We start from the raw sequence: 27,611 nt of genomic DNA on the forward strand, positions 1-27,611 counted from the left end.
TGTGAGATTTGTTGAGTTCTTGAGCCTGTTGCTTCTCTAGCATGCCCATATCCATGGTACACAGAAGACATTTCAATCACATACCAGACATCTGATTCAAAAACGATCCAAGATGGGAATTGTAGTCTTCTTCTTGAGGATCAATTGAAAAGGAATCATTATAAGATTTTTAAACTTAACCCAAAAGCAGTTAAAATACGAACTGTATGAACTAATATTTAACAGCTATATACCAGTTATATGAACAAGTCAAAATGTTTACGATTCCAAGTGTAAACACAGTAGAATAAGTGGGTCATAAAGCCCATAGTTAAAATACAATTTTCTGATTCTTAACAATTATGCTTAGAAGGTGAAACTATAGTCAATGTTTATAACAAAATACTTTTGATTTTAGTAATTTTATATATTTTTATATACTAGCATTAATGATTTGATGTGTAATTAATATTAGGGATGAGAAAATGGTTCATTTGATTCAAACCTAACCAAACCAAAGTTAAAAATCTAAATTTGAATTTTGTTTGATTGCAATCGAACCAAAATTGATATTAAATTCAACCATATTGAACCAATCGATTTTGATCAATTTGTACCATTTGGAACCGATTTTAAGTCTAATCAGTTAATTTTTGTAAAATCAAGCCCAATCACTAATAATTTCAGTTCAAACTAACTAACTCATAAAACAAAATTCTCTTTCAATGCGTTTACTGAACCCAACTAAAATAGGTAATTTCGATTAGTTGTTTTGCTCACACCCTAATTAATATTATTTTCTAAAACTAATTTTCACATTTTTTAATTATTCAACAAATATTTTTATTCGAAAGATTTTGCTGATTACAAGTTGGGCATTTAATATAATAATTTTATTAATTAAAATATTTAATAGATATAATTTTATAAATAGAGAGTTTCAATAGATCAAAGTGAAAAATTAAAAATTGACATATAATTTTTTACAAAAATTCATAAATAAATTAATAATTTTTCATCAACAATATCTTCCCCCTATATATTTTTAATAAAATCATAATCTACATAATTTGAAGTATATATTGATCACTAAATTAATAATTAATAATTAATAATTGAATTTTAATTTCTAAAAGAAAAGTTTTAAGTTATTATATAATATATTAACACAATCTAACCTAACCTAAATTGGGTTTAGTATGAGTTCGTTTTCAATCCAAATAAATAATAAACTTTTTTTTTTTTTATTACAAGAGATATTGAATTTCTCCCGAGAGAAGCACACATTCGTACACAATTAGTAAGTTCAAGACGAACACAGGCCCAAACAACCTCGGCGTTGGGTCCCGCCGCTATTATTTTGAACAAAACCATTTCCTTTTTCCTGTTTCCTGTTTCATGTTTTATAAAACCGCTCCTTCCTTCTATAAAGGCACTCTTCTCGTCGCCCAATCCCACAACTGCACTAGTTATTGCTCTAAGTTTCAAAACTAAGCATCTTAGCTTCGATCACTTAAAATCTAGAAATGAGTTACCTGAACCGCGTTTCCTGTTTCAAAACTATAGTCAAGTACGTATCTGTAGATCTGTACAAAATTGTTACTCGAAACTTGAGAAATTTTCTCGTGCTACCTGTCTTCCATCATTTCTCCATCAGTCTATTACCCAAAGCTACATGAATGTTCATGGGAACTCAGGGGAACGTGCAAAAGCAACTTCCAGTCAGATTAGATGAGGTCTTATATTAAATAGAGATTGAATTAGATTGATGTTTACGCCACGTTGGTACGCTTTGAGTGCGTTTCATTCATCCAATCAAGGCATTCTTCTGCAGTTCCTGTGGGATGGGCAAGTTGCCAAACTAGCAATTTTTGTTGCTGCAAAGAGGAAATAAATTAGAATCAAGAAATTTTATAGTAGCTCTCAACTATGGGAAAGAACGAATGCCTTACCCATTCCCGAACAAGAGGTCCTCCTGATTTAAGCTGCAAAACGCTGATAATATCTTTGCCATTAACCAATCGCTATACGTCCCAGATTTTTTCAAGACCTGTATCATGATAAAAACATCACAATCAGAAAAAGGACATGCAGGGGAGCTTCCCAGTCAAAATAAAACAAACTAGGGTTTTCTTATGTCTATAATATATACATAGCAAATAATGAGTATTTGACATTTTTATACCTGTGCTCAGAAGGATAAAAATTCTTAGGAGTATGAATCATATAACACAGATGAATTTTCATACCTAGTCCAGTAATGGCATTCTCAACTGTCTTAAATAGTTCTCTTCTCTTGTCGAGTTGAAACTGTTTATCTAAAAGTTCTTGAGTAAAATCTGTGTTGGTGGGATATATCACAGTAGATATCAATAAAGCAACTCGCCAGAAGTCTTTGATTTCTCGTAGCCGAAATCCTGCATCATTAAAGTTACAAGTAGCAGTTTACTGAACTGAATGCCCTAATTGTTTGTGATATATTTAATATAATGGCTGAGCAGCCATTCCAATGAATGCCAAAAGGGGCAGATTTAGGCAATCAGGCTATTTCAGGGTAAGAATACTGAACTATTCCGGCACATCTATACGGTCACGGATATTGTGGTCACTTACTGTGTAGAATAGAAAATTGACTATCTAGAATAAAATGACAGAGGTTGGGTGACTTGTTACAAATTTATAGGTATTTACTAGAATGATTGTTTATAGTAGTGAAAGTTATCAATAGACGAGCCAAATAAGAAAGAATCATAGAGAAATCAGCGAAAGGTTGAATATGCCGCGGACAACTTTATACCTGCCAATACGCGGTGTTCTGATGAGAAAGGAACATCAATAAGTTCTACTCCCCAGTCAACTTCATCTGGTGGATGGGTGTCCTCATTAGAAGTAAGCAAAGGGATCAAGTTTAAGAATTTCTCAATTGACCTATGTATCTTAATAATGTTAGGATTAATTCAAAATAATATTATTAAAAATATATTGAGATTTCAATTTTAGTTATACCAGATTTTCTGCATAGAATTTGATGTTTTTGTTATTAAGATTAACGATTTTTAGGAGTATTTTTAGTCTTATTTGATTCACTTGTAAGCCTATAAATAGGCATATCCTTTTGTTAATTCAATGAAGTGCTAAACATTGTTAATCATCTTGTGCATTTCCATTTCCCCTTCCCTAAAATTTCAATATTTTTGGTATCAGAGCCTATCCCTTTGAGCCAATAAATAAATAAATAAATAAATATAATGGCCACAAACACTATTCCATTTTCTTCCCCTCCAATTTTTGTTGGTGAAAATTATAAGCTATGGGTTGTTAAAATGAAAATTTGTTTACAAGCTTATGACTTATGGGAGGATGTTGAAACAGAAAAAAAAATCCCTCCGTTGCCATCCAACCCAACTATGGTTCAAATTAAGAATCATAACGAAGAAAAAGCCAAAAAATTCAAAGCAAAACATGCCTTCACTCTTCTATTTCGGACATAATTTTCACAAGTATTATGACATGTGAAACAACAAAGGAGATATGGGACTCATTAAAAAATGAGCATCAAGGCAACGAGGAAACGAAATTGATGCAAGTTTTGAATCTCAAAAGAGAATTTGAGATGCAAAAATGAAAACATATGAAGGTGTCAAAGAATATGTTAACAATCTCATGTCCATTATTAACAAAATTAAATTACTTGGTGAGGAATTTCTTGAAAGAAGGGTGGTTGAAAAAAAATTCTTTTTTGAGTATTGAAGAGATGTGCTCTATGAGAACATTGGAGAGATGTGCTTCAAAATAAAGAAAGTGATGAGAGGTGCATCAATATTTGAAGAGAAGTGCTTAAAAAAAAATTAAAATTCATTTGCTAGTTTGATGAGAAGTGCATCAATATTTGGTGAGAAGTGCATCAAAATGATGAGTTGGAAGTGCTTCAACAAAGTTAATTTGAGAGAGGTGCTTCAAATGCTAGATTAAAAAAAAAATTATCGTAATAAAAAAATATATTATGTTTGAATTAAGAGGGAATGTTAGGATTAATTCAAAAAAATATTATTAAAAATATTTTAAGATTTCAATTTTAGTTAGACCATATTTTTTGCATAGAATTTGATGTTTTTATTATTAGGATTAATGATTTTTAAGAGTATTTTTAGATCTTATTTAATTCACTTGTAAGCCTACAAATAGACATATCCTTTTGTTAATTCAATGAAGTGCTAAACATTGTTAATCATCTTATGCATTTCCCTTTCTCCTTCCCTAGAATTCCAACAAATAACCTACAAAAAAACAATTGAAGTTATCTTCAAGAAGCCCCTGAGACTGTTGAAATTATATCCTATCATTAGTAGATGCAGTTAGAAACCAAAGAGAATAGGTTAAACTCACTGTTTCAGAGTCGCTGACTTTTTGCTTAAGAGAGTCTTTGAAGACAAAGTTGACAACAGGAGCCTGCAGCATGAGAACACATGGGCAGCTTCAGCAGCAAATAAACTTAACTATTGGATATCGAAATAAAGATATGCTTGTATTGAAACCCAAGACAAAGAGTACAATCAGAAAATTAAGAAACGTCAAAAGCCTGAAAAGATAATTCAGGGCCAAAGGGAATTCATTATGATTCAAAATCAAATTGTTTGTACTTTGTTGAATGTTGCAGCCGGGTCAGGATGCCCCAAAAAAATACAACTGTAAAGTGGCTCCCTGCCAAAATCCCATTCTGAGAGAGGGTGAGAGAATTATACAAGGGGGACAACAAATGGTGCGAAAAAAGCTTAAATATTTGCATCATCCTATTATGAAACTAAACAATGGTAACAACTTCCTGTGATGCACGTTTAGTGTTCATGTGGATCCGTTGCATGCTTCCAGAAATAAAGAAACAAGCACAAAAAGATGCAGGATATAAAGAAAAAGAAACAAGGACCATACCTTTTTACCCTTCTCATACTTCTATTTAACATTTCTGAATGGAAGAAACAACGCAGCATATAAACAGAGTCTCCTTTGTTCATCCTAGAATGCAAATGTGACGGTATTTATAACTCAAAACCAAAGACAACACACTAAACATGCATAAAAAGAATTGAAATGGAAACTACTTTAGATAATGTCAACAGAAGAAGGTGAAAGTAAAAAGATTTGGGAAATAATTCGCGGCCCAATAATAATGATGTCAGCAAAAGTGTATAGGAATTCTCTCAGGATCAATATCTCATGAAAAGCGTGCATTCCAGCTGCTATTATACTACAAAAATTTCTTAATAAAAATGCAAAACATCAAAACTGCTCAAACGATATTGAATGAATGGGTTTACTTTGCTCAATAAGCTGCATCTATTTTTAAATTCCAAAGCCGTAAAATTTCAGGATAGAGGAGAAAACTTTTAAAAGGCACTATGTTTGACCACCAAATTACTAGACTAGAGAAAGGCATGGCCGATTCATTGAACCGCCGGTTCCGGTTTTTTGAACCGACGGATCAAAATTTTTAAATTGTTAAACCTGAATCGGCTCTTGAACCGCCGGTTCAAGTCGGGTTCCAGTTACGGTACAGTTTTGATGAACCGACGGTTCCGATCACGATTTCTGGTGATATATATATATATTTTTTTTTAAAAAAATCGGTTCTAACGTTATATCTTTTTTTCGAAAATATTAATATGAGTTTAAAAAATATTGGTAAATTTTATTTTAAATAAATTTTAGAATGCTCATACTCATATAAGAATAAAAATAATTAATTTTACAAAATAATCAAATAAGTTATCACTTTATTTTGTTTAAATGTTATTAATTAAATAACTTATAAGAAAATTTTGAAAAATGCTTAAAAAAAAACGTAATTTTAAACTTAGTAAACAATTTAAAAGGGTAAAAAAAAAAAGTTAAAAACAATATAAGTTTAGACCAAGTATTTCTCTCTTTCTTTCCATTTTACTTTTTAGATTTTTAACTTTTAAAGTAAAGTGTATTTTTTTTTTAAAAAAATCTTAAGTAAAGTATATCATATAGTAATATATTATTAAGACTTTTAAAGATGTATAAAATATGCTAAGTGATTATTATTTTGAAAATAAAAAGAGAAAATTTTCGGTTCGAACTGGACTGGAACCACCGGTTCAGGGCTGGTTCAGGTTCAAATTTTAACATTCACATGAATCTTAACCGGCCCTTGAACCACCGGTTCCGGTTCAAAATTTTGAACCGACGATTTTGATTTGATTACGGTTCATCTACAGTACGGTTCGATTCCAGTTCAAAATGAACCGGTGGTCATACTTAACTAGAGAAAGATAAATTATAATCACGCTAATGCATGCCTTCATCATTCCTAAACTCTTGCTAAATACTATAACAAACTCTAATTTGGATTTTGGACTAGTTTGATACTCAAACTTAGCATCAGATTTATTTTACATAAAAACAGAGATAAGATGTAATTATCAATGACATCATGGACCATATCATACTTGTGGCATCCATCTGACACTGTTGCTCAACCTTAGGAGGAAAACCAAAGACAACCCAGAATAATGTCAAATTTGAAATATGTGTCATAGCTTTAACAGGTTGATTGCCAAAAATCACGAGATCAACCTGCACAGAAGAGCAGCAACGAGATAAATAATAAACAACTATCATAGTACACAATGGATATAAAGAAGTCCCTCACAAGCAAGTCAATGTCTTGCCAGACATCAAAAACTATTTTGAGGCACATGCTATTCATCTATTCAAGAGGGTTAGCATACTTCAGTTCCAATGCGCTCTTTGCTAATTTTCACTGCAAGAGCATTTTGCACATCATCACAGGCAGCAGCTACTTTGAGTTCTTCATCAAGTATGAATCCAAACCTTGCACCTAAATAACCAGAAATTAGCCATGTAAGACATAGAAATGGAAAAAGAGAAGCAAAACAAAAAGAACCAATAGAAGTGAAGAAAAATATTAGGTTGTAAGATCACGCTAGCTGACTACGCATATGAAAAAATTTGAGGTGTTTTATAAGACATGATTAGGTTATATAATAGACATGGACTCAAAAGTTTTCAGCAGTTGAGTTATTGCCCATATATGCATAGCAATTTCAGAGCAATACTTAAGTTTGATCTTACTTCTTAATTACTGCTGTTATTAGTTGGTAGTTATTTAAAATGAAGCCCTAGAAGATTTACAAAGTTCAACATGTTTCACCTATCCAAGGACCAACATGAGTTCTAATTGTTTGGTAGAGTTTTATTTCATAGAAAATTTATAATTCAATTGAAAGAACAAAACCCGAATGTTTCTTGAAGACATTACATGACACTAAGAAAACAAAATAGAGATACAAAAAAAAAAAAAAAAAAAAAAAACAAGGAAGTTTTGATACTGAGCTATTTCAAGACATGTTGAGCGAGAAACTTGCATATGTTATCCAAAAAATTATGTGTAGTCAAATTTCACCAAAAGGAAAAAGAAAAATGAAATTCCCAACACAATCAAATAAAATCTAAATTCAGAAGTACCAAATCGAATAGCTCGAAGAACTCTAAGTGGATCATCCAAAAAAGTAGCTTTTGGAGGTAAAGGAGTAACTATTTTTCCAGACTTTAGATCTTCAATGCCTGCAATGAAAGAAAGAGAAGGTAATATAAGTGAGAAAGCTTTATGCAAAGGACGTAACAAATTTACTTAAAAGTAAACGAAAGAGAACAGCATAGAAAGCCTATCTTAACCTCTTTCAGTAAATTCCTCAACTGAACTGGTATTAATATTGTAGAACAAGCTGACATAAAATGAAATGTTAATGCCATACGTTAGTCCAACAACAAATATATAGTTATAATGAATAGCGTACAGAGAGCGCACCAATTTAATCATTTAAAGAGGAAGATACCAACATAAATGAATGTAATTTATTCACGAAGCTAATTGCTGAATAATTTGTTTTGACTTTGTTGAAAATAATTATTGTTTCCATTTATGTTTTTCGTTATAATACAAGTGAACCTGCCTTGAGCTGAAAAATATCTTGAATATTTCAACAAAACTTATTATGCATAAGCAAATTTTTAAATTTTGATATTTCATTGCACTCACAAGCTATGCCTAGTGCAATTACCGAATACAAATTTTGGCATAGTCTTAGGCTCGAAAACCACCTCCCTAATTCTAAAAAAAAAAAACCCTATTGGATTTGTATTTTCCTGGTAGGATTGCTCTTAAATTTTAATATGATTATATTTGCTTTGTTAAATGAAAAAGTCTGGCATCAAATAAACAAATGGATCTTTAATTACCAAACTAAAATTAGCTTTAAAAATTTGAGTGACCAATGGTTTAATTTGGCCTATTGATGTAGTTATTGATGGATACCACATAAGTCAGTAGTTAGATAGTCTACTTGAAAAACTTAACAATAGGCAGTAGTCATTTGCTGGTTAAATTGGAAAAGTGAAGACTGTAAAATTAATTCATTGTAGTTCTGATAAAACATCTCAAAATAAATTAATGATAATAATAAAAAAAATGTGATTTGTATTTATTAACTTGATTTTCCATGGCTTCTTAAACATACTTGAAGTTTTAATCAAGCATGCAATTGGAAAACTAACACGAGATAGATGATAGATTAATGAGTAAGAAGTAGGTTTAAAATTCTAAAAATTATAACAAACTCTGACATGCACATGTATACCATTCTTTTTATTTAGGCCTAAAGTATTTATGTTATCTATATTGGTCTCTCATTTGTCTTTTGAAATTTGAACTTTTCTTGGCTGCAAATTCATAGTCTTGGATACAACTCCATGCTTTGAAACTAAAGTGGATAGGTTCTGCTTTTCAACTTTTAACTTTGGATTAGTTTAGGTAAGTGGAGATTTGAATTCGAAACTTTTAGATTTTTGCAAATAGTTTCAGTGTACTAAACAAAACTCATTGGTTATCTTTTTCAAAATTTAATTGCTTAGTTATTGTTAAGCTCTCAAAATTTTAGGTGTAGTAAATTGTAAATTAACCCATCCTTGGGGCAAATTTGAAGTATATATACTGGATTTATGATAGTCATGTTAGGATAAGGATTACGAATCCTACATAATCTGTTGGTTGAAGTTCATGTAGAAGTCTAGTATTATTATTTTAATATATTTTATTATTGTATGTTAACAGTAGTTCCCCATTAGTTATTTGCTCATTTTATGCCCAAATGTAGTGTTTATGTATTTTTAGTGTCTGTTTATTTCATTAGTTTTTTTTTATAAGCTTTTGTTGTGTTGCTTGTTGTGAAGGCTGTCATTTTATGGCATCTTTATTTTGCAAAGAATTAGGCATTGGTTTGGGGGGGTACTTGAAGAGTTGCCTTATTAAATGAGGTGACTCTTCAGTTGCCTTATTCTGACGATGTGGAGATAAAGGATCTAATCAACCAATGCTTGTTTCAAGCTATCAACGCCAACAGTATGAACTTTGCTTGGATAACCAAGTTAAAGATAGGTTATACTAAGATGAAAGTGAAGAAAAACCACATGGAGGATGCACTAAAGGGTGTTGAAGTTACCATGAGGGAACAGGAGGCTCAGCATAAGGCAGAGATTGCGACTCGAGATGCTGATGTAGACAGGTTGAGAGAGGAGAGCTGGGAATTACTCAACAAGAATAAAGAGCTTGAAAGTAGGGTAAAAGAGATGAGAAGGAGCTATAGAAGTTTTAGGATTAAGTGGGGTCTGAGGAAGATGATCTGGCAAAGGCATGCTTAAGCTTGAGGACGAACATTCTAACCGAACTGAAGGCGAAGGAGCCTAAAGTTGACTGGGGTTGGATAAATGAAGTATACCTAGATGAGGGTGATGAAGACGAGGAAGGAGAAGAGGATGCAAATCGCCCTATCGATTATTTGTCTCCACCAAGGGTAGAAACTAAGGTATCTGCTGATATTCACCTCATTTCTTCAAAAGGGCGAGGTGCAACTAGGGATGGGTCTACTGACCAAGACATATAGCTAGATTAGGATTTATAGAGGGTAAAAAGTTTTGTAACTTATCTTTTTGAATAGGGATACCTTGTAAAATAACTATGTGATCACTTTTTATGAAATGAATGAAAATTATCACTATTGCTCGTGTGTTGAGCTTTTCATATTTGCCTAAGTATTTTTCTTTTACTTTTCAGATTTAAAGTTAAAATCCAAACTGTGTATAATCGAGCCTAAGGGTTTACTTAAATTTTATTCAGTGAATTACGTGTTTCCAAATCTATGGAGTTAGTAAAAAGGACCGCTTAGGTCATCTGGGCGAACTACGTATGTCCGAGCTAATGGACTTGGCGAAGAGGACTGCTTAGGTCATCTAGGCAAGCTATGTATGTTCGAGCTAATGGACTTAATGAGAAGGACTGCTTAGGTCATCTGGACAGGCTACGAATGTCCAAGCTAATGGACTTAGTGAAAAGGACCGCATAAGTCATCTAGCGAACTAATGTGAAGGCTGGAAAGAGAAAATTTTTTAAGTAAGATCCTTCAGGAAAAACTTAGTGCATCATGCCCTTTTTTATCTTTGAAAGGCTTGATACATTAAGTGAAAAAACCTGAGGCCTTATTATTATTCAAATACAAAAGTTACTTTACATATTATTAACTAGAGACACAATATGCATTTTTAGATTATTAGCGTTCCATGTCCGAGGTAATTCAACTCCCTCAATCTTTCTCAGCTTATATGTTCTTGGGCCTAATGCTTCGAAATTTCATAGTGACCTTCCCATTTCTATCCTAATTTACCCACATCTGTTAAGCATATGGTTATCTCTGCCTTTCGCCATACTCTGTCTCCTTCTCTGAACTACCTACTTTGAACTTGCTTATTAAAGTATCTTCTTATCCTTTGTTTGTATGCTTCAACTCGGACCGCAGCATCCTCCCTAAGCTCCTCTGCCAAGTCTAAGCTAATTTTTAGGCTCTCATTGCTGTCGAGCTCTTCGTACACTCCTGCTCTTTTGCTAGGTATGTGTGAATACTCAAATTTTGAGGCTCAGAAAAAGCCTATTTTTCCAGACTGCAAACAGTTCGACCGGACCGGAGGCCATTCGGAAAGTTTACCAAAAGTATGCCAATATGGTACTTGAAACGTTCGGAAAATTACGAGGATCGCAGAACAGGTCCCGGAATATTTTTTGGAGGTACGGAACCCCCGAAAAAGCTTTTAGAACGAAAGACTACCAAGCCCGCCGACCCCGGTGGCAGCTGCCACCGACCTCGGCGGCAGCTGCCGCCCTCCAGCCAGGATTTTGCCTATAAAAATAGCCCCGGGCACTCAGTTTTACTCACTCAGTCTGTGTTGACGGACGCTCCTTCTCCCCTATGCTCCTTGCGATTCTTTTACTGCTTTTCTGCGTTTTTAATTTAGCTTTTATTGCTTTCTTGCTTTGATATTTGACCACTTAAATTAAATTAATTCTAAATTAATATTCCCCAAACGAGGAGCTTAATCCGGAGTTTTTCAAGCTGAAGCTAAGAAGCGGTCGCCGGTTAACTCAGGTAAATAAACAAAACTTCGCTCATTTAATTTTAGCACTTCATGCATATTTCTCTTCTACTCCTAATAACTCTACAACTACATAAACGCATTCATGTCATCAATTAGGCAAATAAACTGCCTCAATCAAATATGATTAAGCTTAAATACCCGGTTAATTAATAATCGTGGTATTAATGCTAAATCCGACAATATTGGCTAAAAAGCCTAGTTAATTAATAACTACGGTTTAATTGCCTTTATTTCGAACAGTCCGGCTTAAGTCCAATTAATCAATAATTGTGACTAGAAGCCTTAATCAATCACGTTTTCGGCAACAAATTGCCTACAGTTTAATAAATCATTTTGGCAACAAATTGCCTAAATTATACATCAATTTTTGGCAAGACGCCTTGAATTAATCAATCTTTTGGCAAATAAATTGCCGTAAATCAATCAATTTTGGCGACAATCGCCCAATCAACATCTTTTGGCAAATAAATTGCCTAAATCAACACTTTTGGCTAGAAGCCTTCAAATCTACACATTTTTGGCTAAAAGCCTTTAAATAAACCAATCTTTTGGCAAACAAATTGCCTAAATCACAAAACTCTTTGGCTAAAAGCCTTAATCCATTTTTGGCAACAATAAGCCCAATCAAACACTTCTTTTTGGTAACAATAAGCCCAATCAAACACTTCCTTTTGGCAACAATAAGCCCAATCAAACACCTCCTTTTGGCAACAAACGCCTCAATAAATCAATCAACCTTTTTGGCAAAATGCCTAAACAAAATGCACGAAGCATACACACATTCATGCATTAAGCATACCCATTCAAAGCCCTTTAAAAAAAAAGCCCATCGAACTACGTGAACTTTGATCTTCCATTCAAACGGAAGTACGTAGGCACGTTTGGGATTTAACCTCGAGTGGCAAGTCAAAATCACTTAAACATTTCATTGGTCCAATTACATTAATCACCCTGCAAAGCATTCATTCTTTGGTTAGTTCATCAACATGACATGGTCTCGGGATCCACCTCGGGTTTGCAAACCAGGCCTTAGACATTGGGATAATTAATCTAGTAATTAGGTTAATTAAAATTGGAGTCACTTAGGGTTTTTTCCTAGTTTACCCTAAAATAATTAAACAAGGTGGCGACTCACACATTCACATGCATTTCTGCCCTTAGTCATATGCATCATATGCCTAACATTTGGGGTGGGGGTTCACAGTATGCTGATCTCTACTGATACAACTGCTTTGGTCCCATATACTAAAGAGAAAGGGGTTTGCTATGTTGCTTGCCGAGGCATGGTTCTATAAGCCCATAGGACGCTATTTAGTTCATCTACCTAGTTCTCTTTTTCTCCATCCAACCTCTTCTTTAAGCCTTGCGGGATGGTACTATTGATGACTTCAGTAAGGCCATTAGTTTGTGGGTGGGCTACCAAGGTAAATGAAGCCCAATGTGCCAGTCTTCACAAAAAGATTTGAAGACTCCTGAGTCAAATTGCTTACCATTTTTAGTAACGATTTTATGGGGCATGCCATATCTAAATATCACATTGTTCCTGAAAAAGCTAATAACTCGAGCTGGGGTAATGGTGCTGAGGGCCTCGACTTCTACCCAGTTGGAGAAGTGATCAATTGCAACTAGCATGAACTTTCTTACGCTCTTGTTGTGGGAAAAGGCGCCAGAATTTCTATCCCTTATTGAGCGAAGGCTAGGCTGATGATAAGGATTGTAGTTCTGATAAGGCTTTTCTGGATACACGATCATATTTTTGACAAGTGCTACAATGGCGAATATGCTGGCTAACATCCTTCTTCATTATTTGCCAATAGTATCCTAAGAGCAATATTTTTCGAAGCATACCTCTGAGCCCTCATGTGCCTTGCAAACACCTTCATGGGTCTCCCTTATAATGTAATTGCCTTCTTCCTCAGTTAGATACTTCACCCATAGATGTGATTTTGATCTCTTGCAGAGTTCTCCATTTTCCATTGCATAGTTCGCCGCTTTCCTGCAAAGCTTGATCACCTCTTACTTATTGCTAGGCCAAACGTCATTCTATAAGAAGTCAATGATCGGACTCATCCAGTTACTACCGGTTGGGATACAAGGACTTCATTTAACTTATAGCTCAGCCGGTTTTGGTGTTAGACAATCACTTCCCTTAATAAATCTTCTTCCCGCGTTGCAGCTTTGGCTATGGAGTTTGCCTCTTTATTGTTCACCCGTTCTATTTAGGTCATCTTCCTAATGCTGCCTTCTTCTTCTAACTTGTGTAAGAGGAATAAGGCTAGATAATGGTACTTGAATAGATTTCGCTTTTTGGTTATTAAACTCTCATACTCGGCACCATTGTTAGTTGTCGTAAAGTCTGGGCGTACGACATACTGAATTTTTTTCTTTCTTGGCCCTTGTAGATTACCCCTGATGTAGCTCCCGAGCTCCCTAAGGCCCTGTCAGTGTGCAACTGCCAAGTGTTGTAGCTGGGGTTCAGGAGTTCGGCTTCAGGCTCGCCTTTTTCATCTTCACTAGAAATTTCGGCCACAAAGTCTACAAGCATTTGTGCCTTCATTACGGTACAAGGAGTGTACCTGATATCAAATTCTCCTAATCTAATCGACCATTTCACCAATCTTCTGGAAGTTTCGGCTCGGTATAGGATCTTTTTTAGGGGGCAGTTAGTTCGGATAATTATAGTGTGAGATTGGAAGTAGTGCCACAACTGGTTCGTCGAATTAAGGATAGCGAATGCTAATTTTTCAACATTTGGATACTGAGCTTAGAACCCCTTAGGACTTTGCTAATGTAATAAACAAGATATTGCTCAACTTCCTCTTCTCTAACCAATACTGATGCAACAAAATTTTCAATAGCAGCTAACTACAAGTATAAGGGCTCATCTTTTTTAGGTTTGCTCAAGAGGGGAGCAAAAGACAATAAATCTTTAATTCTTTCAAAGGGGAGCTAGCACTTTTCATCCTATTGAAAACCTTTCAACTGCTTTAGGGTTTGGTAGAAAGGCATGCGCCTCTTGGCCAAGTAGGAGATAAATCGCACTAAGGCTGTAATTTGACCATTCAACTATTGAACTTCATGAATGCTGGTGGGTTCTTGCATCTTCAAAATTGCCTTGATCTTATCAAGGTACGCCTCAATCCCCCTTCATAATATCATAAAACCCAAAAATTTCTTCGCCTTAACTCTGAATGTGTAGTTGTCTAGATTGAACTTCATATTAAACCTATTCAGGATTTCAAACACTTCATGTAGGTCTCTAGGATGGTCGACAGCTTGAGTACTTTTTATTATCATGTCATCTACATATACTTCTACGGTTCACCTATCTGATCTTGGATCATGCTATTGACCAACTCTGGTATATGGCTCCTGCGTTCTTTAATCCGTATAGCATGACTTGATAACAATAAATTTCCCTATTAGTGATGAAGCTCATCTTTTCCTCATCCAACTTCTGTATCCATAAAACTATATATTTCATAGCCGGCTACTGAATCTACCAGCTAATCTATATTGCGCAAAGGTTAAGGATCTTTAAGGCATGCCTTGTTCAAATCAGTAAAGTCAACACATAATCTCCATTTTCCATTGGACTTCGGTACCAAAACTATGTTCGCTAGCCATTCTAGATAGTTCACCTTCCTTATAAACTTTGATTTCAAAATCTTATCCACTTTAGTTGCAATAACATGTTGTCTTTTTAGACCATGATTCCGCTTTTTTTGCTTTATCGATTTAAAGCTTGGGTCTATGCTGAGCGTGCGAGATATGGTATCAGGATCGATATCAATTATGTCTTTCGCAGTCCAGCTGAAGCTGTTAACATTATCCCCTAAAACTGTCTTAAGATTATCATGTACCTCTCTCGAAAGATCATCTCCTGACATTAAGTTCTTCCCCTATTTCCCTTCCCATGTGATCAGCTTACCCACAGGTGTTGGGCTGGTCTGTATTATGTTTGGGGATATCAAAGGGTTGGTGTTTGGTTGACTTTGTGGTAGTTCTTATTCTAGCATCCACATGATTGGTAGGGTAAGAGGTAACCCTTTCAGTGCTATCATATTTACTTCCCGAGCTATATTCTAGTCTCCCCTAATAGCGATGACTTCGCCCTTGTCGGAGTAAAACTTCATGGTGAGATACCTGATGCATGTGGTCGCTGCCAATTCAAATAGGGCTAGTCTTCCCAACATAGAATTGTATCGAAAGTGAATGTCTGCTACCATAAACTCCAATTTGAGTTTCCTTGATGAGACTTTAGTTCTGACCTCTAGGGTTATGTCTATAGATCTAGAAAATTGTACAGGTTTTCTTGCCAGGCCGATTAAAGGGGTTCGGACAGGTTTAAGCTTCGCCTGGTCTAGTTTCAAAGCCTTGAACACTTTCATGCTCAACAAGTTCACTGCATTACCTTTATCTACCAAGATTCTTTTTACTAGAAAGTTTTCCAAAATTCCCCTAATTACTAGGGCATCATTCTGTGGAGTATGTACAAGTTTGTCATCCACCTTAGAGAATGATATGGGCGGACTAGCGCTTGATTTCTGCTAGGGTAGAATGGAATACATTTCCCTAACTCTCCTTTTCCTAGTTGCATTGCTGTCACCCCCCCGATGAGCCATCAAATATGGTGTGGATTGTGCCTAGGTTATGACATTTTTCCACCTTCTTGTCTTTCTATTCACTTTCCCTCCGAGCTCTCCCAACAAATTGCTTTAGTTCGCCTCTTTGCAGAAGGCATTCTATCTCTTTCTTTAATTGCCAGCAGGCTTCGGTCTCGTGGCCTACATCCCTATGGAACTCACAATACTTGCTTTTATCTCGATGGCTCAAGGTATCCTGCTTTATCTTTCTAGGATAATAGAACTGAATTTGATCGCCATGTTCTCTAACTCAAGACAATATTTTTGAGCATGGTCTGTTCAAAGGGGTAAACTCTCGATCTTATTATGGTCTGCCATCTCTTAAGTATGGCATTCGAACAGAGTAACTAGTTCGTGGGAGCCAGATGGGCAACCCCCTTCAGGGCAATCGTCTCCTTACTAGGGATGAGTGTCTTCTGTGCCTATACCACTCTTCTTTAGGCGATCTATGCTGTTGTGCCTGATAGGCTTCATCTGATTTGGTGTATTTGTGAGCTTGCACCATGATCTCGGCGAAGGTCAGGGGAGGGTCTATACTTCAACTCTTAAACAACTTATTGTACTTGTAATTCTTTGCCATGGCGCTAATGGCCACCTCATCATTCAAGTTCTCCATTTGCATCACCATTCTTTGAAATTTGGATACGTATTGCCTTAGAGTCTCCCCCTCTTCTCTTTTTAAATCTACCAAGTCAGATGATATTTTTCTGGATGATACACATGTTATAAAACAAGCTTGGAATATTGTGGCTAACTGGGAGAAGGAATGAACAGATCCTGTTTTGAGTGTTTGATACCACTCTTGAGTTGCTCCTTTCAAGGTAGTTGGGAAGACCTTGCACATTAGATCCTCCAGTACATCATTGTTCGGAAGGTCGCCAGATGGCTTCGGGGATCGGTAGATCCATCATATGATTGGAAAGTAGGAAGTTTGAACTTTGGTGGGAAGGCTACAGCCAAAATATCAGCTGACAAGCGCGAGTCTTGTCGAAGACCATAATCCCATGGTTCTCTTGTCTCTCTACACTCTCAAACCAATTCCTTGACAACATTTTGAAGATTAGCTCCGTCCAAGACTGGCTAAGTGTGACTTAGCTCTTGGCTGCTAAGGTTAATCCCATTAGGGTCCACCTCCGATTCTGCCTCATGGTATCGATCAGACACTAAATGACTTCGGTATTTAGGCGAGGTGGGAGGGAGGCTATGTTCTAGGTTGGGGGGTTCGCCGGCCTGGTGGGTGGTACTGGCTCGCCAATAGGTAGAGGGTTCTCTAAGAGGCGTTTCTGCATAGTGGTAAACAACGAATAAGCCTGAGATATAGTAGCTACTACCTGGGGATCAGTGGTTGTTGGAGGGGCGAATGTGGGTTTTTGGTTGGCCTCGCCATGGTTGTTTTCTTGGTCTTCCATGTTGAGGCGTTTAGTGGAATCATTAGCCATAGGAATTGAGAAAAACTGTGGGATTTTTTAGGGTTTAAAGGTGTCTTCCACGCTCACCGCACCAATTGTTAAGCTCTCGAAATTTGAGGTGTAGTAAATTGTGAAATAACGTGTCCTTAGGGTAAATTTAGAGTATATATATTGGATTTAGGATAAGGATTACGAATCCTATATTATATGTTAGTTAGAGTTTATTTAGGAGTCTAGTATTATTATTTTAATATATTTTATTATTGTATGTTAACGGTTATTAACAATATTCGACTATTTCACAGAAATCTCCAAAATGTTCCTACCTTTGTTTGTGTTTTTAATGCAGTGATGAGATTTCTAATCAATGAAAGTCAAACACTCAAAGGGAAACAACCATTTTTACTGTGAATGTTTCATTCAAACCTCAAGGACCAAATATTAAATTATTCCTTACTTATTTGTTTTTTGGCCTCCTAGCTCTGTTGCTTGAATGACTATATAACGGTAGTAGCTTCAATGAAAGGATTAAAGATTCTATTGTAAAGGTATTCTGTAAAAACATTGTATCTAAGCGGAATCAAATTCACATTTTTTAAGACAATGAAAATAAAATCCATTAGCATTCACAATATCTCAAAAACAAAATAAAGATTCATTGCAAGATTCAAGACTTGAATTCCTATAAAAATGGATGCATCGAACTTTAATTTAATTTGTTGGATATTTTAATTTACAAAATTACTCTTCTTAAACACATATCAAATAATTGAAAGTGGTTAAATAAACATTCAATGTATGAAAATTTTATAAATTAAATTGCTCAATGAGTCAGATTAGAATTTGAAACTTAATTGTCAAAAAACATTTCATCATTTCTACAAAAATTGCCTCCAAAAGCGTCAATTGTCGAAACTTAACTTCTTGCACTACATCACATACTTTTAATTAGGGAGTAAAACTTAATCAACCTTGGTCTTTTGCACAAGGTATCCAATTAATCGAGATGCAAGTGAGCTAAACTATTTATGAGCAATTTCGATTGGACTAACAAAAAAATTTGAGTTTAACTTGATTTTAATTGTTTTAAACTTAAAATCGAGTAGCTTCGACCCAATAGTTAAGCTGAGTTTGAGTACTATAATATTTGATTATGGTTACTTGCAGAACTAATTGATTATTTGAATTTTATATTACATAATAATTTACTTAAATCCAACTCATTTAAAATTATTAGAGTTTCATTTTTTCATTAGCAAATAAATATATCTACCAATGCGTTTTTTTTATTGTTAGACACAATGTTAAACACTTTTAAAGATTTATATATAGCCAATACAAAGATTTAAATTATCTGTCCACACGCATAACTCATAAAACTAAGATTTCAAATTATCTTCTTCTAACGGTAACATCCCGCGTCTCTCCATTAGGTATTTATTGCTTTCCCTTGTTCCCTCTTTTTGCTTGATTCCCAAACTATTATTTGGCTTCTGCGCTACTTTTCCCTGAGAAAGCTGAGAAAATTCAAGAATTTCTAGAGAAATTTAAGAACGGGAGACTAGAATTCAACCATGCTTCCAGGATTTCGGTTCGATCCTACCGATGAGGAGTTAGCAGGTCACTATCTGTACAAGAAACTCACTGGAAAGCTTTTTGCGGCAGCGGAGATGATAGTAAGTGACTGCCAGTTATATGGAAGAGAACAGCCCTGGGAAGTCTGGAAGAGATTCGGTGGTGAAGAGAGAACTGATGTTAAGGATCTCTACTTTTTCACTGAATTAAAGAAGAAAGCCTCGCAGAAGAAGAACAAACAAACGTTGATTACTGACTATTCTAGAGTTGATCGAAGTGTTGGTACTGGTGAGGGTAACTGGCATAGAGAAGATTCTGGGAAAATTTTTGAAGTCACGGCTAGGGCAGATTTTGATTGTAGGATTAAGATAGAAGCAACCAAGAAAAGGTTCAAATACAAAAACAGAAATTCAAGCCACCATTGCGGTTGGATCTTGTTTGAGTATAGTTTGCCTGATTTGAACCGTGAATTAGTGCTCTGTTGTTTGAGGAAAAATGGGTCTAAAACAGGGGAAAAAAATAAGGGCAAGAGGAAAATAGATGATTGTGAGGGTGGTGAAGTTGTAAACTGTGAGATGGTTATTACTGGCAATAAGCGTATCAAGGCTAATGACAATGAAGCGGAGTCCTACTATAACCAGATTAGGGCTAATGGAGATGATGATTGTTTGGTTATAGCTTCTGATTTTGATGATCAAATGGGTACTGAATTTTGGGCTAATAATCAAGTAGAAGAACAACAAGAAGTAACATCAGATTGTAGTATCATGAGAGCAAACGGAGATTATGGGAATTGGGTTATAGGTAGCGATTTTGATTATCCATTGGGAACTGAACTTAGGGCTAATAATCAGGTACACGAGCTTGAACACGTTGTCTCAGAATGCAATGATATCTGGGCTCCTGGAGAGGATGAATGTTTGACGATAGGCGCTGATCGTGATGAGCCAATGGGTTCTGAATTTAGTGTTGAGGAGCTGCTGGATAATGCTAATACCTTTGAATTTGATCAGATCGATTATGCTGATGAGAATGAGGATTTTTTTGCTTATATGCAGAAATTTCTGGGGTCTGATTCTGATCCTGACTCGGGTTCTGTTTAGTGCCTCTTGTACATTCTCTCTTCCTCTTTTCCACAACCTTGGCCATTGAGCTGCTGTTTAATTGCAGATATGACAAGGAAAACATTTTTGGTGGTTCTTTTTTTTAGTTTGTTTCAAAAATATGTAACATGATTGGTGTTTTCTGTGTAATCAATTTACATGTTGATTCATTAAAGGAAAATCAAGTACTGGATTCAAAACATATGTGTTGTTTCTTTTCAGTATTATTTAGTATTTTCAACTTGTCTATATTCAATTCCATTCAATTAGTAATGTGTTGGGAAATTCTGAATTTGTGCATTTGAATGATGGGTTCATATGAATATGAGCAAGATTGCTTCCTTCCTTGCATACTTAAATGTATTGTCCGGTATACTCTGTTTTTGGTTGAAAGAAATGTTCCTGCAAGTTTTGTGTGATTTCAAGATGTTTGGTTTGATGCCTGATCAAATGGCCTGTGTTGCAAGGCTTTCAGTTTGTGTAATTTGGTCTTAAAGGCTTTCTTTTTTCCTTTTTGTTGCCAAAATAATGAAATACACGAAATTAAGATGTTCAATTTCCTCTGTTTGTTTCCATGTAAATGTTTTTCAAAATAAAACAGACACTTGACAGAAGAATTTGATAGGGAATTGATTTCTATTTTTTCTGACGTGATAAACTGAGACTAGATTTGTAAGTTAAAATTGACTGTTATGTGAGATTTGTTGAGTTCTTGATCCTGTTGCTTCTCTAGCATGCCCATATCCATGGTACACAGAAGACATTTCAATCACATACCAGACATCTGATTCAAAAACGATCCAAGATGGGAATTGTAATCTTCTTCTTGAGGATCAATTGAAAAGGAATCATTATAAGATTTTTAAACTTATCTGGGTTCCATCAAATTCCATGACGTTTAAGAACATTAACCCAAAAGCAGTTAAAATACCAGCTGTATGAACTAATATTTAACAGCTATATGCCACTTATATGAACAAGTCAAAATGTTTGCGATTCCAAGTGTAAACACAGTAGAATAAGTGGGTCATAAAGCCCATAGTTAAAATACAATTTTCTGATTCTTAACAATTATGCTTAGAAGGTGAAACTATAGTCAATGTTTATAACAAAATACTTTTGCCTCTACTGCAACTTCAAGTACGTATCTGTAGATCTGTACAAAATTGTTACTCGAAACTTGAGAAATTTTCTTGTGCTACCTGTCTTCCATCATTTCTTCATCAGTCTATTACCCAAAGCTACATGAATGTTCATGGGAACTCAGGGGAACTTGCAAAAGCAACTTCCAGTCAGATTAGATGAGGTCTTATATTAAATAGAGATTGAATTAGATTGATGTTTACGCCATTTTGGTACGCTTTGAGTGCGTTTCATTCATCCAATCAAGGCATTCTTCTGCAGTTCCTGTGGGATGGGCAAGTTGCCAAGCTAGCAATTTTTGTTGCTGCAAAGAGGAAATAAAACATCACAATCAGAAAAAGGACATGCAGGGGAGCTTCCCAGTCAAAATAAAACAAACTAGGGTTTTCTTATGTCTATAATATATACATAGCAAATAACGAGTATTTGACATTTCTATACCTATGCTCAGAAGGATAAAAATTCTTAGGAGTGTGAATCATATAACACAGATGAATTTTCATACCTAGTCCTGTAATGGCATTCTCAACTGTCTTAAATAGTTCTCTTCTCTTGTCGAGTTGAAACTGTTTATCTAAAAGTTCTTGAGTAAAATCTGTGCTGGTGGGATATATCATAGTAGATATCAATAAAGCAACTCGCCCGAAGTTTTTGATTTCTCGTAGCAGAAATCCTGCATCATTAAAGTTACAAGAAGCAGTTTACTGCACTGAATGCTCTAATTGTTTGTAATATATTTAATATAATGGCTGAGCAGCCATTCCAATGAATGCCAAAAAGGGCAGATTTAGGCAATCAGGCTATTTCAGGGTAAGGTTAAATATGCCGCGGACAACTTTATACCTGCCAATACGCGGTGTTCTGATGAGAAAGGCACATCAATAAGTTTTACTCCCCAGTCAACTTCATCTGGATGGGTGTCCTCATCAGAAGTAAGCAAAGGGATCAAGTTTAAGCATTTCTCAATTAACCTATGTATCTTAATAACCTACAAAAAAACAATTGAAGTTATCTTCAAGAAGCCTCTGAGACTGTTGAAATTATATCCTATCATTAGTAGATGCAGTTAGAAACCAAAGAGAATAGGTTAAACTCACTGTTTCAGAGTCAGCTGACTTTTTGCTTAAGAGAGTCTTTGAAGACAAAGTTGACAACAGAGCCTGCAGCATGAGAACACATGGGCAGCTTCAGCAGCAAATAAACTTAACTATTGGATATCGAAATAAAGATATGCATGTATTGAAACCCCAGACAGAGTACAATCAGAAATTTAAGAAACGACAAAAGCCTGAAAAGATAATTCAGGGCATTCATTATGATTCAAAATCAAATTGTTTGTACTTTGTTGAATGTTGCAGCCGGGTCAAGATGCCCAAAAAAAATTAAACTGTAAAGTGGTCCCCTGTCAAAATCCCATTCTGAGAGAGGGTGAGAGAATTATACAAGGGGGACAACAAATGGTGCGAAAAAGGCTTAAATATTTGCATCATCCTATTATGAAACTAAACAATGGTAACAACTTCCTGTGATGCACGTTTAGTGTTCATGTGGATCCGTTGCATGCTTCCAGAAATAAAGAAACAAGCACAAAAAGATGCAGGATATAAAGAAAACGAAACAAGGACCGTAACTTTTTACCCTTCTCATCCTTGTATGTAACATTTCTGAATGGAAGAAACAACACAGCATATTAACAGAGTCTCCTTTGTTCATCCTAGAATGCAAATGTGACAGTATTTATAACTCAAAACCAAAGACAACACACTAAACATGCATAAAAAGAATTGAAATGGAAACTACTTTAGATAATGTCAACAGAAGAAGGTGAAAGTAAAAAGATTTGGGAAATAATTCGTGGCTCACTCACAGTGAAGAAAGAACACCCAATTGATTGAATAAGGTTCCATGCAGCATCCAAGTAAGCAACACAGAGCCTAAAATGGGTAAAAGGATCCTGTGAGTAGGAAAAAAAAACATATATATAATAAAAGGCTGTTGTAAACACAATGACATTCTCTAAGCCCAATAATAATGATGTTAGCAAAAGTGTATAGGAATTCTCTCAGGATCAGTATCTCATGAATAGCGTGCATTCCAGCTGCTATTATACTACAAAAATTTCTTAATAAAAATGCAAAACATCAAAACTGCTCAAACGATATTGAATGAATGGGTTTACTTTGCTCAATAAGCTGCATCTATTTTTAAATTCCAAAGCAGTAAACTTTTAGGAGAGAGGAGGAAAATTTTAAAACGCACTATGTTTGACCACAAAATTTCTAGATTAGAGATAGGCATGGCCGGTTCATGGAACCAACGGTTCAAAATTTTTGAAATGTTGAACCTGAACCGATCCTTGAACCGCCGGTTCCAATCGGGTTCCGGTTTTGGCCGGTTCCGGTACGGTTCCGATCAAAATTTCTGGCGATATATGCTTTTTTTTTTAAAAAAAAATGGTTTTAACGTACATCTTATTTTCGCAAATATTAATATGAGTTTAAAAAATATTGGTAAATTTTATTTTCAATAATTTTAGAATGCTCATACTCATATAAGAATAAAATTAATTAAATTTACAAAATAATCAAATAAGTTATCACTTTATTTTGTTTAAATGTTATTAATTAAATAAATTATAAGAAAATTTTCAAAAATGCTTCAAAAAATTGTAATTTTAAACTTAGTAAACAATTTAAAAGCGTAAAAACAAAAGTTAAAAACAATATAAGTTTAATTAAATATTTCTCTCTTTTCTTTCCATTTTACTTTTTAGATTTTTAACTTTTAAAGTAAAGTGTATTTTAAAAAAAAAAAAAATCTTAAGTAAAGTATATCATGTAGTAAAATATTATTGAGACTTTTAGAGATGTATAAAATATGCTAAGTGATTATTATTTTAAAAATAAAAATAGAAAATTTTCGGTTCAAACCGGACTGGAATCGCCGGTTCAGGACTGGTTCAAGTTCAAATTTTAACATTCACATGAACCTTAACGGCCCTTGAACCGCCGGTTCTGGTTCAAAATTTTGAACCGACGGTTCCGATCCAGTTTCGGTTCATCTACAATACAATTTGGTTCCAGTTCAAAATGAACTGGTGGCCATGCCTAACTCGAGAAAGATAAATTATAATCACGCTGATGCATGCCTTCATCATTCCTAAACTCTTGCTAAATAATATAACAAACTCTAAATTGGATTTTGGACTAGTTTGATACCCAAACTTAGTAGCAGATTTATTTTATATAAAAACATAGATAAGATGTAATTATCAATGATATCATGCACCATATCGTACTTGTGGCATCCTTCTGACACTGCTGGCTCAACCTTAGGAGGAAAACGAAAGACAACCCAGAATAATGTCAAATCTGAAATATGTGTCATAGCTTTAACAGGTTGATTGCCAGAAATCATGAGATCAACCTGCACAGAAGAGCAGCAATGAGATAAATAATAAACTACTATCATAGTACACAATGGATATAAAGAAGTCCCTCACAAGCAAGTCAATGTCTTTCCAGACATCAAAAAATATTTTGACGTACATGCTATTCATCTTTTCAAGAGGGTTAGCATACTTCAGTTCCAATGCGCTCTTTGCTAATTTTCACTGCAAGAGCATTTTTCACATCATCACAGGCAGCAGCTACTTTGAGTTCTTCATCAAGTATGAATCCAAACCTTGCACCTAAATAACCAGAAATTAGCCATGTAAGACATAGAAATGGAAAAAGAGAAACAAGACAAAAAGAACCAATAGAAGTGAAGAAAAATATTAGGTTGTAAGATCACGCTAGCTGACTGCGCATATGAAAAATTTGAGGTGTTTTATAAGACATGATCAGGTTATATAATAGACATGGACTCAAAAGTTTTCAGCAGTTGAGTTATTGCCCATATATGCATAGCAATTTCAGAGCAATGATCAATCACTTAATTTTGATCTTACTTCTTAAATACAGCTGTTATTAGTTGGTAGAGTTTGATCTTACTTCTTAAATACAGCTGTTTAAAATGAAGCCTTAGAAGATTTACAAAGTTCAACATGTTTCACCTATCCAAGGACCAACATGAGTTCTAATTGTTTGGTAGAGTTTTATTTCAATGAAAATTTATAATTCAATTGAAAGGATAAAACCCAAATGTTTCTTGAAGACATTACATGACACTAAGAAAACAAAATAGAGATATAAAAAATACAAGTTTTGATACTAAGCTATTTCAAGACATGCTGAGCAAGAAACTTGCATGTGTTATCCAAAAAATTATCCCAACACAATCAAATAAAATCTAAATTCAAAAGTATCAAATCGAATAGCTCGAAGAACTCTAAGCGGATCATCCAAAAAAGTAGCTTTTGGAGGTAAAGGAATAACTATTTTTCTAGACTTTAGATCTTCAATGCCTGCAATGAAAGAAAGAGTAATATAAGTGAGAAAGCTTTATGCAAAGGACGTAACAAATTTACTTAATAATAAACGAAAGAGAACAGCATAAAAAGCCTATCTTAACCTCTTTCAGTAAAGTCCTCAACTGAACTGGTATTAATATTGTAGAACAAGCTAACATAAAATGAAATGTTAATGCCATATGTTAGTCCAACAATAATTATATAGTTATCATGAATAGCATACAGAGAGCGCACCAATTTAATCATTTAAAAAGGAAGATACCAACATAAATGAATGGAATTTGTTTTGACTTTGTTGAAAATAATTATTGTTTCCATTTATGTTTTTTGTTATAATACAAGTGAACCAAATACAAATTTTTAAATTTTGTATAAGCAACAAAACTTATTATGTATAAGCAATTACCGAATACAAATTTTGGCATAGTCTTAGGTTTGAAAACCACCTCCCTAATTCTAAAAAAAAACCCTATTTGATTTGTATTTTCCTGGTAGGATTACTCTTAAATTTTAATATGATTATATTTGGTTTGTTAAATGAAAAAGTCTGGCATCAAATAAACAAATGGATCTTTAATTACCAAACTAAAATTAGCTTTAAAAATTTGAGTGACCAATCGTTTAATTTGGCCTGTTGATGTAGTTATTGATGGATACCACGTAAGTCAGTAGTTAGATAGTCTACTTGAAAAACTTAACAATAGGCAGTAGTCGTATGCTGGTTAAACTGGAGAAGTGAAGACTGTAAAATTAATTCATTGTAGTTCTGATAAAACATCTCAAAATAAATTAATGATAATAAAAAAATGTGATTTGTATTTATTAACTTGTTTTTCCATGGCTTCTTAAACATACTTGAAGTTTTAATCAAGCATGCAATTGGAAAACTAACACGAGATAGATGATAGATTAATGAGTAAGAAGTAGGTTTAAAATTCTAAAAATTATAACAAACTCTGACATGCACATGTATACCATTCTTTTTATTTAGGCCTAAAGTATTTATGTTATCTATATTAGTCTCTCATTTTTCTTTTGAAATTTGAACTTTCTTGGCTGCAAATTCATAGTCCTGGAGACAACTCCATGCTTCGAAACTAAAGTGGATTAGTTCTACTTTTCAACTTTTAACTTGGGATTAGTTTAGGTTAGTAGAGATTTTAATTCGAAACTTTTAGATTTTTTCAGATAGTTCCAGTATCACTAAACAAAACTCATTGGTTATCTTTTCCAAAATTTAATTGCTTAGTTATTGTTAAGCTCTCAGAATTTGAGGTGTAGTAAATTGTAAATTCACCCATCCTTGGGATAAATTTGGAGTATATATACTTGATTTAGGATAGTCATGTTAGGATAAGGATTACGAATCCTACATTATGTGTTGGTTGGAGTTTATGTAGGAGTCTAGTATTATTATTTTAAAATATTTTATTATTGAATGTTAACAGTAGTTCCCAATTAGTTATTTGGTCATTTTATGTCCAAATGTAGTGTTTATGTATTTTTAATGTCTGTTTATTTCGTTAGTTATTTATTTTTTACAAGCTTTTGTTGTGTTGCTTGTTGTGAAGGCTGTCATTTTATGGCAGCTTTATTTTGCAAAGAATTAGGCATTGGTTTGGGGGGGGGGGGTACTTGAAGAGTTGCCTTATTAAATGAGGTGACTCTTCAGTTGCCTAGCCTGACCTATATAAGGCCACTTCCTTACTTCATTTGTTTCACTTCTCAGAAATTGATCCTCAGAGCATCTCTCTCTAAATTGTTTCCCTCTCTAACTTCTTCCGAGTAAGTTCAATCTGCTCCTTTCTTCCTTTTG

The 27,611-nt window shown here is 34.5% G+C and overlaps 1 protein-coding gene and 2 pseudogenes across 1 annotated transcript; 1 reads left to right on the top strand and 2 right to left on the bottom strand.

Moving 5' to 3' along the window:
• Positions 1-1,751: 1,751 nt before the first annotated feature.
• LOC119369100 (tRNA nucleotidyltransferase cca2-like) lies at positions 1,752-26,041 on the bottom strand (annotated as a pseudogene).
• Positions 19,007-20,424, top strand: LOC149493759 (uncharacterized). The gene has a single exon (XM_089726216.1). The coding sequence runs from the start codon at positions 19,135-19,137 to the stop codon at positions 20,236-20,238; it is 1,104 nt and encodes a 367-aa protein (XP_089582342.1). The 5' UTR covers positions 19,007-19,134; the 3' UTR covers positions 20,239-20,424.
• On the bottom strand, positions 21,236-22,560 carry LOC149493760 (uncharacterized; annotated as a pseudogene).
• Positions 26,042-27,611: the final 1,570 nt, after the last annotated feature.

Source organism: Jatropha curcas, chromosome 9, assembly GCF_041381405.1.
Source record: "Jatropha curcas cultivar XTBG-Jc1 chromosome 9, XTBG_Jcur_1.0, whole genome shotgun sequence".
Classification (NCBI taxonomy): domain Eukaryota; kingdom Viridiplantae; phylum Streptophyta; class Magnoliopsida; order Malpighiales; family Euphorbiaceae; genus Jatropha; species Jatropha curcas.